Source organism: Gekko japonicus, unplaced genomic scaffold (genome assembly GCF_001447785.1).
Source record: "Gekko japonicus isolate JY-2015 unplaced genomic scaffold, Gekko_japonicus_V1.1 scaffold3743, whole genome shotgun sequence".
In the NCBI taxonomy this organism is placed as follows: Eukaryota; Metazoa; Chordata; class Lepidosauria; order Squamata; family Gekkonidae; genus Gekko; species Gekko japonicus.
The window spans coordinates 115,632-126,814 of NW_015172663.1; the positions used below are offsets into that span (position 1 = coordinate 115,632).

The 11,183-nt window shown below is 40.1% G+C and overlaps 1 protein-coding gene across 1 annotated transcript in view; it reads right to left on the reverse strand.

The window, feature by feature from the left end:
- The window catches only part of MCCC2 (methylcrotonoyl-CoA carboxylase 2), a gene marked incomplete at its 5' end in the record, with an annotated part of 28,063 nt that extends 17,102 nt beyond the window's left edge, over positions 1-10,961 (reverse strand). The window contains 6 exons of the mRNA XM_015421742.1: positions 1,761-1,864; positions 2,145-2,209; positions 5,903-6,016; positions 8,953-9,065; positions 9,836-9,963; positions 10,860-10,961. Coding sequence (XP_015277228.1) covers positions 1,761-1,864; positions 2,145-2,209; positions 5,903-6,016; positions 8,953-9,065; positions 9,836-9,963; positions 10,860-10,961 — 626 coding nt within the window. The remainder of the gene's footprint in view (positions 1-1,760; positions 1,865-2,144; positions 2,210-5,902; positions 6,017-8,952; positions 9,066-9,835; positions 9,964-10,859) is intronic.
- Between the last annotated feature and the right edge of the window lie 222 nt (positions 10,962-11,183).

Genomic DNA, 11,183 nt, shown 5'->3' on the forward strand with positions numbered 1-11,183 from the left:
AAAAAACCAGTTACAAATGAACAGACTCAAACTTAGCAACCTAATCACAATTCATTTTTTAAACTTGTGGATTTTTAGAACACATTTCCTCTAGTCTCTTTCCTTCAGTCCCACACATATCTTGCTATGTTATGCTGTTGATGCACTGGTTCAACTCAGGATAAAAAAGGAGGAACAGGTCACGGGTCTGTATGCACTCTGCTCCTACCACTACCCAGTGAAAGCATTATGTGTGACCAAAGAGCCCTGAAGTTATTCTGAAATCATATAATCAGGGTTCTCAAAGTGGGATTAGGAACATGGCTGGTTTCACTTTAACCTTGATGGAAATGTATGTATAATGTTAGAACTGGGAAGAGGAGAGTGGGAATATGAGTGTGAAAATTGGGGTAGAAGGATAAGAACATGTTGCCTGATGCCAAAACCCAAGTTCACTTGTTGATCAAAACAGGCCATAATCTTTAATCCAGTCAGTGTTAACATGACCAGAGTTTACATGAACAAGATTTAGCAAACCAGTTTTAAATCCTAGTTTCAAACACTTATGAACAGCTAATCCTGATTAGCTTTTGTTAAGACATAAGACAGTTATGGGAGTAGGGGAGAGAGAGAGGACTTTGAGACAACGCCCATGGGACTGAATAATGTCCAGCCCCATACTCTGGCTCTCCTATAGATTCTTTAAATCCCAACTGCCCACAATCAAATAAAAAGGGGGACACAAGCTTTGATTCAAAGATTGTTGGTATATAAGCAATGTGCTCCCTAAAGGTCTCTTATTTGGAAACTTGCTAGATCAAAGCTGTAATTATTTATGAGGTAAACAGAAATAGCTTTTTCATAGATATTTCACTAGACAGACACAGATGGAGATGAACATCAAATGTTTATTTAACAGAAAATAATGTATTTAATAGAGTAAATGTTTTGTGTGGATGGCTGCACTATATAAGGTGAAACTGGCTCTCAACATCATCTGCATAAGTTACAAACTTTTCCCCAAAGAAAGTAACCACTCTGAAGCTGAGCCTCAGTCCGTAGCTCCCTGGGGGGAGACTGGATTCCCCTTTCTCCAGACAGGTTAACTCAGCTGACTAGGTTCCTGGGAATCTATTTCCATATCAGAAAGGATCCTCTCCAGGTTCAAAGTTGCTCTTTTAACACAGAGCTCCTGTCCACAGAACCTGTACATGTAAGTTAGAAATGTTGGACCTTTAATAAGATGCTGATTTGTTTCACTAAAACAAACTTTCATCCCTAAATCAACCCCTAAACCCTAACTAAAACCCAAGTAAAAGCCTGGCTAAACTGATGCTTTAATCCAGAGCCGCCAAAATTCCCTGTCTGACCAAAAACTTTTTTCCCTTAAGTTGAGGCTGGCTCACCACTTCCCATCCAGAGAAGTTCCATAGGTTCTGATTGGTTGACAATCACTTGGATTTGCATGAGGCCAAAATCACAGGACTTTTGGGGATGATGGCTACACTATACTACAGATAATTTTGACAAAGGAAAGAAAAAATTAACATTACTGAGAGGAAGGAGTGTATGAACCTGGAGCCCACTTCCAATCTTTTACCCAAAGCTAAGAGATCCAGGGTGTATATCTGTACTTAGTTATACATCATCTCAAAACTTTAAATAGGGAATTTTCCATAGCATTGCAATCTGTAGGCATATCCTACAATAATCTAGCAGTAGCAGAATACAGCTTTATGTTATAGTACTTGGTGTGTATAGAAGTTAGTTAAAAACTATACTTACATCTACTTTTTTCTGGTAATTCAAGCTTCTCACCACCTTTCTAGCTAAATGAAGTGCATGATCATCATCCAAAGCATAGTGATCAGTAACTCCAGATTTTCTGCACAGAATAAATACAGGACAATAGCGTATTAATAAGCAGGCATTTTTATCTTCTATTCAGTGAGAAAGTTTTACTGGAGTAATATATCAAATGTTCATAAACCCTGAAACATTGTAGGTCTTACCAAAGACACAAACAACATCTGAGAAATATATTAATTACATCAACAGAGAAACACATCAGCATGAAATCCACAGATAGTAGTAGCAGATGCCACCATTAAGAAAACATGCTCAATCTAGCAAAACTTAGACTTGTGGTGTGTATTTTATTTTACCTGCAGTGAAGATCAGCACCTCCAAGATCTTCTGCTGATACCTCCTCACCTGTTGCTGCTTTAACCTAAAGATAAAAGCGACACTTCAGAACAGCAGCTGATAGATAAAGTCATCCATTGGATTTTTTTTTCAATTTACCAGAAATAAATTGGCAAATTATGAAGTTTCATACAAACTCTTCAGTTATTCTTGGCTCTTTGCAATCTACTTTTGATATTTCTCAAGGCTGAGGATCTCACAAGTCCACAGGTCTGGATTTGTGAAGAGATAATCCTGGTTATCTTTAAAACAGGGAGTCTGAAGTTGGTAGAACTCTGGTTTAAAACCAGCCATTGTTAATGTTCAGCTTGGTGCAGATATAATGCCACACCATGTGCTTAACATTGAAGAAGTGTCCTCAACCAAACGTAAGAGACTGGGAAATGTTTCCTGCTAATTTTCTGCCCCCAAACATTTCCCCTCTGCTCTAATCAAGCTGATTACAATATGCATTTGTATAGGATTCATGCCCTCACGCCTGTCCAGGAATGAGGGGCAAGCCTATACTTTTCAGTACATTAAACAATAACCCAGAAAGGTATGCTACCCTCTCTGGATTTCAGAACAAAAGCCACCAGAACCTTTTTTAACTAGAGTCCCCTTCCAGCCCAAGAGCAAAGTTCAGAGTGTTAACTGGCCTCTGGGACTTAACACATTAGCAACTCTAGCTCAGAGATGCACTTAATCTTACATAGGTAGCATGTGGCCAGCTAGGCACAGGAGTTTAGCCTTGAGATCCAGTTACAACATCAGACAAGTTAGAAACCAGGATAAGTTTATTCAGCACAGAACTTAGCAATTAGACTACAAGGATTTCAAAACAAAAAACTTATGGCTCTTGGCCCTCACTAAACATTGAAAAGATATGCATAGTTACCAGGATGATCCATAGTCAAGAATGTCCAAGAATACAGTCCAATTAGGTCCCATCTTTGTGCAAGCGTGCAGCCATGTGCTCAGCCTCACAAAGGAGTTCTTTGTCTCTCCCAGAGACAGCATGGCAAGCAGGGGTCATTTCGTAGAAAAAGAGCTAGGGGAACTCATTAGCATAACTCATTAGCATATGCCACACCCCTGACATCACCGGAAGTGTGTCATAAGGCCACACCCCCTGACATCACCGGAAATGTGTCATAAGGCCACACACCCTGCCCCCAACGGTCCCGGCCGCCACCGCCGGCCTTGCAGGTCCACCGCCGGACCCCCGCGAAGGCCCTCCCTGGCTCCAGGCAGGCAGGGGTGGGGAGAGGCAGGGAGGAAGCAACTTACCCTCACTCTTCTCCTGCCTCCTCCTGGCTGAATGAGGGCCGGAAGCGGGGCGGCCGGAAGCAGGGGGCGGGGCTTTGTCATATGCCCCACCCCCGTACCTCACCCGGGGGAACTGCGTTCCCCCGTGTTCCCCCCCGAAATGACCTCTGATGGCAAGACAGCATTTCAGGTGTCCATCCGAGATCTCACAAACAGGAACAGAGAGCTCTCCTCCAAGGGATCAGACAGTTAAAAACCCCAATCTAGTCGCAAATTAGCCCTGACCAGGAGCAAATTGGAGTAGACATAGGAGTGTCCAATTGTTGAGTTGCCATGGGTGCAACATCTGAATGGCTAGAGCTCTGAAGGCCACACCTGCAGTCATGTGACCCCCAAATTCCAGCTAGTCCATGGGCTACGTGCCTTCTGACATGCTTCGGCTACGTGAGCTTCTGACATGCTTGGCAGAGGACATCTGATCTCTGTCAGCATGGAAGTGTGAAGAATGTGGGGTTATATGGCAGGGCTATTGAGGCCATTTGGCTTCAACAGGAACAATGCACAGCATGGTATCAGCAAGACATTCCAGGGGAAGGCAGGAAACCTTTAGGAATCAATATTTCTATACAGCATTGCATCTTTGCATAATTTAAAATTGTTCTTTACAACACCCCTCTTATCTTGTGACTAGGATAAAAGGACTCCGAGTTTTTCATTTCTACTCTACTTGTATCTGACGAAGGGAGCTTTGACTCTTGAAAGCTTATACCCTGACACTCTTGTTGGTCTCCAAAGTACAACTGGACTCAAATCTACATTTTTGCAATATTTTATGCAAGAAGCAACAAAACATACTGATGAAGCAACAAAGAAGCAACAAAACAGACTGAATATGGTGAGCAAAGAAAAGGGATAAATTAAAGATAACCAGATTAACCATGTGCATGGTGATGCTATCAAAGGAAAGGGATGCTTTAGAAGAAAGATGAGAAGCTTGGTCCTGGAGTTTGAGTACAAAATGACAACAAATTACCCTGTCGGAAATAACAGGCATGCAACTGGGGATACTGATTTGGATAGAGAGGAGAAGTTCTGGGGATGGAGATGTAACTATTCTTGCCAGCAGTATCAACGACCACTTGTATAAAAAACCTTGATTCTGAAAAAGACGCTAGGCTTACAAATAATCAATAAGCTCTTGTTCTTTTCCATTATTCTAAAGTGACACAATCAGTGTTTAAAATTCCAAGAGGAAATTAAATAACAAATTAATTAGTGCTAAATTGCACACTTTCGTCACCCAGAGGTTGCTATTGATTTTCTATGTCTTCCTTTGCTGATTACTTTATACCAAGAAACCATCACCGACAGAGGAAAACGTTATGCATACTAAAATCATCATTCTTGCAATCTAAGCAATACTATTTACATGTTTTTATTCTGCTGTAAGACATCTTGGTGTGTAAAAAAGAAATATGGTTATGGAATTCACTCAAGCATTTCTCAACAACTACAGGTGTTCAAAAAGTTATATTATATGTTTCTTATTGACAAGAAGCAAAGAATTCCAGTTAAGCACTCAACTGTATTATTGGCAGGGAACTAACATAATATTTTAAAAAGAGAAATAGCCTTGATATTAACCAGGACCCTGTGGGGAAAGGAGAGGGACTTTAATCCTCCACTTGGTTTTGTTAATCAAAACTGGGCAATCTGTGCTGTTATATTAGCATGGGGTAAAGGTAAAAAAGACATTTTTAAAGGGCATATCTCTTCTCCCCTTTAAAATGTTAACAAAGGCATAGGGAGTAGAGTTTCAAGTAATGATGCTGAGTGAGGTTTAGATCCCCTCTCAAATCAGGGCTTTACATAGGTAAAATTTGCTTTTACAGACACAGACAGATGTAGATCTGTGATCTGCATCATGCCTGTCTGTGTCCTCAACTTAATTTGTAGAGTACATTGTGAATGTACATCTGTCTATTAAGATTCTGGGTACAAATGCTGGTACTTCCAGCTAAGGCATTTCAGATAGCAAGACAGGAAAATGCCTTCTCCTATGGTACTGGACATGCTGGATTTGAACCCCTCAACAACAACGGCAGCAACAGCAACAGCAACAAGAAGTCATTCAGTACAGTCCCCATATGCAGCAACTGATGCGTTTTCAGCCTTGCATGCAAACACTTTCTAGACTTTTCCAGTTTAGACACTTAATGACACAGCTAAACAATGTAATGTAATGTACAAGGCATCCCCATTGTTATACATTCAGTTTGCATGATAAAATATTTTTCCAGTAAATATAATTTTACAAAGTTTAACATGCTTTCCTGTGTATGATCTATGTATTTGTTTCACTGATCATTATCAAATTCCCACAAAAAAGTTTGTAATAGAAATATGTAATTTTCGGTAGTATCAAAAAACTTGCAAGGAATCCGTAGTATTTTCAAAATCACCCACTCACCAATGGTGGTCCTCCCAAGAAAATTGTTCCCTGCTTGCCAACTATTATACTTTCATCTGCCATTGCAGGTACATAGGCTCCTCCTGCTGTACATGAGCCCATAACCACGGCTATCTGAAAGAATAAGCAGAAATAGTAATGAAAAGGACAGAAGGATTCAGTGGACACAAATGACCCATGTGCATTTACTTTCAGTTTTGCAACTCAACATATAACAACTGCTTCTTACTTTCCTCTCATATCTAAACTGAGGGTCAGTTCAGATGACCATGGTTTGATCTTGTAGGTCTTGCAAGCTCCCTCTTCACTCATCTTATTACAAACTGTGATTCTATTGGTTAGTACTTCTTCAGTACAAATCACAGCTCGCTGTCACATCCAAACAGATAAACTAGTTTGCACTTGCCCTCTCAATCAGGACTGCAAGCCATAATCTATAGTTTGCAATACTGATTTAATAGCAACCACAGCTCACTGGTTCATAATACATGTTTTGGCAAACTATGATTTTTGCTACACTGGATGTCACTAACCGATTCATACTGCACCAGGAGGGAAAGGATGTTGAAAGAATATGCAAGCACAAGACTCGTTCACATACTATCAAAACACAGTTTGGCATTATACCTGAACCTACTGTAATCTGCTCAGTGGAAGTATTTCTCCTTTGTTTTAGCCTTTTAAAATATGCACGCTGATGTTAGTGTAGGGATACCAGGTGCAAACTACAGTTACCCTAAAATCAGGGGAAAGCACAAGGATGCAGCAGCACTTCTCAGTGATGCAGCTCCAATAGTCCATTTGTCCCAACAGAACTAGAGTAGCAAGGCGGGCACCACTTTGTGGTGTGTATATCCAGCACAGCACGTGTGTATATCCAGCACAAACCCGTTGACAGCCAAGACACAAAATGCACATTTTTTCTTAAATGATACATTTATTTTCGTATGTAGAACAATAATGGAAACCTTTTATAACAAAGAAAAATGTACTGTAGTTGCAATATGGCATGAACAGAAAGCTCTTCTCAAACACACTTTTTCAAGAGTCAGTCGTTAGTAGAAGACCTGCAGTACAAGATATAAACACTATCCCAATTGAAGCACTTAGGCTTTGAAATGGGAAGAACAAAGCATGACATTTTAACTAGCATTACTTTTACAACATGGAGAAAGCTTCAGGCAGCAGTGAAGAAAAGGAGAACGATGTCACCTCCCGCTCCTGCAATCTCAATGGCTACTTATTCAAAGCAAATTCATTTCATAAAACAGAAGGTCAACCAGGCTTCACCATTAACTGAACAAGCCTGCATTATGCTCATTAAGTCTTCTGGAGAAACGTACAAAGCACCATTGGTAAAATGTTCATACCATCAAGACGTTTAAAGGCACAAAAGTCTTATCCTACTTTGATAAACATCATCGTGCTTATTCCCCCCATTCATTATTGAATATCAATAGAAAGGAACATTAGTTATTTACCCACAAAATTATATAAATCAATCTTGAGTTGGTGGAGGGAAAACAATGTATTATATTAGACTAGGAAAGAGGCCCGTTGTGGAAATAAATACAACGGCCTCTAGAAAGAGGCTCTGGGCGGGTGCCCCGGCCTTGGACACTCAGTGTCAATTTGCTGTGGCGACCTCAGCAGGGTATAATGACACTGAGTCCACCATTTTCTCCAGAGGAACTGATCTCTGCTACCTAAAGAACAGTTGTAATTTTGAGTGATCTCCAGCCCTCACCTGGAGATTGGCAACGATGGTTCCACAGAAGGGAATAGTTGGTTTGGAGGGTGGAGTCTATGGCTTTGTACCTGTCGAGGTCCCACACCTCCTGAAACCTCACCCTCTCCAGGCTCCATCCCTCACATCTCCAGGAATTTCCCACCTGGAGTTGGCAACCATATCTTCTTCCCAGCCAATCATCAACCTACCTTTATTTCCCCCTCACTCTTCAGCTTTCCACCCCCCACACACCTGCAGCCTCTCCCATGCTCTGAAGCCCTGACTGCTACGTCACATTGGCTGTCATATGGGGGCCACCTCAGCAGCATATAAGGATACAGAGCCCACCATTTTCTCCAGGGGAACTGATCTCTGCCATCTGGAAAGCAGTTGTAATTCTGAGTGATCTCCAGCCCTCACCTGGAGATTGGACACATTTTACCTCAGAACAGCAAAACTGTTTAGAATGTTAGAGGCAAAAGCCAATCAAGTCGCATATGCAAACGACCTCTGTATTCCGAGGAAGAGGCCAATAAGGCTGCATATGCAAATAACTTCTGACTGGCTATGGGGGGGAGAGGATTAGCAAAATGTTTAGAATGTTGGAGGCAGGACTCAGGCAAAGCAGCCAGTGGATAGGGAGACCCTCTGAATGACAGATCAGAGAGCGAACTGATTTTGGAGTGTGTGGAATGTTCTAGAGAAGTGCCACCACCATTCAGCTTTTATTTATAAGGGAGATTCTGCAAGGGACTATGTCAGATAACCAAAAATATCTATAAATAGAAGTCACTGAAGTATTATTTAAGAGTACTTATTGCATTATTATCAGACATCTTTCTTTCCAGGCCTCAAGATCAGGGAAATGTTGTTCTGCCAGTTTGCAGCAGAAGCTGCCTGAGCACAGCACTGATTGGCTAATACTCATATCCTTTCAAATCTATAACCATAGCTTCCTATGCACTGTTTGACAGGATTCATTTGCATTAATTTATGCAAGATGTTGAAAACTGTTTTGAGGATTTGAGGAAAGATCTCAGGAAAAGTGGACCCATAAACCATTAGGTGTGTCCCTGAATCACTCATACTAGTCAAAGACTGGATGCACAAAAGCTAGAAATGAAAGACGCCACTAATAGTCCTTGTTGGCTTAAAAGAAGATTCAAAGAATCAAGAAATCAGGAACTCCTGCGTAGCTGTTCACGGAATAAATCAGAAACCAGGACAATATCACACATGAACTGAAGAAGACTGAAGAAGATTAGCAAAAAACCACATATATAACCCAATATTTAGCTATCTTATTTCTAATCAAAGTTACCTGTGGAATTCTTTTTGAGGACATGATTGCTTGGTTATAGAAAATTCTACCAAAATGATCACGATCAGGAAACACTTCTGCTTGACGAGGTAAATTTGCACCTCCAGAATCAACTAAGGAACAGTAAAGATTAAAAATAATATAATTATCTACATGTAATCAGGGAAGGACAGCAAAATAATTTAGCTAACTGTCATACTGGGTAGTGAGAAAAGAGTCTCACTCTGTTCCTCCATTCAAGTATCTTAATGTGCTGCTGCCATTGCTACACTACAAACTGCAGCACTTGCACAAAGGTGCCTTGGATGAAGAGCTCTCCTCATCTCTTCATCTACAGGCCGTTATTCAAGCCAGTGATATCGCAAAGGAAGCAAAAAGCAAGGGAAACCATAGGGCATACAAAGGAAAGGAAGCCAGCCTCTGCTTTAAGTATTTCTGTCTATCCCCTCCCCAATTTAAGAACTTATCTAGTAACAGAACAAAAACACTATACATTGACATTTATTAATTAGAACATTTATATCCCACCTTTCCTCTTAGATCAAGGCGGCTAACAATAATAGGTAAAACATCTCCAGCAAAAACCAAATTTATATATAGCTTGAGTTAATATTTCATGCACATGCTCAGTAATTCTCCTCTACTATCCTTCTTCATTATAATATAGTAGGGAACATGTACAAAAATCCACCAACTGCACCTTCAATTCACCCTAATTATGTTTAAGGATGAGAAAAACCCATGTGTACCGTATAAAAAGCATCATGCTTCCATAACCAAAGCATGCATAGGTCAAAACAGATGTGTCATGACACTACCACCTCAAAAATAAGCTCCTAAACTTTGACCCTCAACAATTCATAGCAATTGTAATGAAACTCACCAAGATACAGGCAAGGGAGATGATTTTGCATTGCAATTTCTTGTGCCCGTAGATGTTTCTTCACTGTGATAGGATAGTATGTTCCACCTTTGACAGTTGCATCATTGGCAATAATCAAACATTCCACTCTGAAATATAAACATTCTGTGTGAAATACATAATTCTCAATTTGTTTAATGTCATTATTGTTGTAATATTATCACCCAGCCTTCCTTTAGCTCCAGCAGCAGCATTTCATGGAGAACTGTGGGAGTAGGGAGGCAAGAAAGTTCCATTCTGCTGATGGAAAACCAAGTCTGGATCTCCCTTATGAGTGGTCCCTACTTTCACCAAGCTACAATGCATCATTACTTTCTCACAGCTACCAAACTAGTATGCCATACCTCATTTGTTTTAATGGAAGCAGCATTCTTTGTCAAATAGTTCCTGGACAGTATAAAAAGTAGCCATTAAACTGGCCTTCTTGTTGTTGCAAACTATTAACTGCTAGATCAATATGGGTAGCCATGTTTGTCTGTAGCAGTAGAAAAGAGGAAGAGCCCAGTAGCATTTAAAGACTAACAAAATTTGTGGTAGGGTATGAGCTTCTGTGAGACTCACGAAAGCTCATACCCTACTATGAATTTTGTTAGTCTTTAAGGAGCTACTGGACTTTTACTCTTTTCTACTGTTAACTGCAAGTTCACTTCTTCATGATATTGTTGAGTTTTTATGTTGAGATTGTTTTTGTTTTTGTTTACTATTCAGAACCTTCCTCCTGAGTTTCTTGAACTAAGAGCCTGAGGTAAAAACATGACAATTTCCAATAAACTCATTCTGACTATCAAAAGGCACACTGGATTGCTAACAAAATAAAATATTGGATGACAGATCTGATATAACAAGCAGTATGATTTAAGAACAAGAGAACACTTTTTGTTCTCTTATTATATACTGTCTCTTGACAGTTTTATCAACACTTCCAAAATACAAGGAAGTCAAAAATGAAATGAAGAGACAAAAAACTTCCAGTAGCACCTCTCACCCTGAAACACGTCCAATGCCTGTAATCATGCCTCCTGCAGGGACCTCTTCACTGCCATATAGCTGGAAACCTGCAAACTGGGAGAACTCCAGGAATGGAGACCTACAAAATGACAAAAATGTCAGGAAAGTTATTCACATGGAATATGCCTGACACTAATCAGTGCTTTAGGGAAGATGGACTTCTAAAAAACTATTTTAATTGTGATTTTGCAATAAAATTACAGATATACTAAAAGTAAGCAATAAATATGAACAACATTATGATAGCATATCAGAGTTTATTTTCAATACAATGATCCATAAAGCACCTTCTCATACTTTT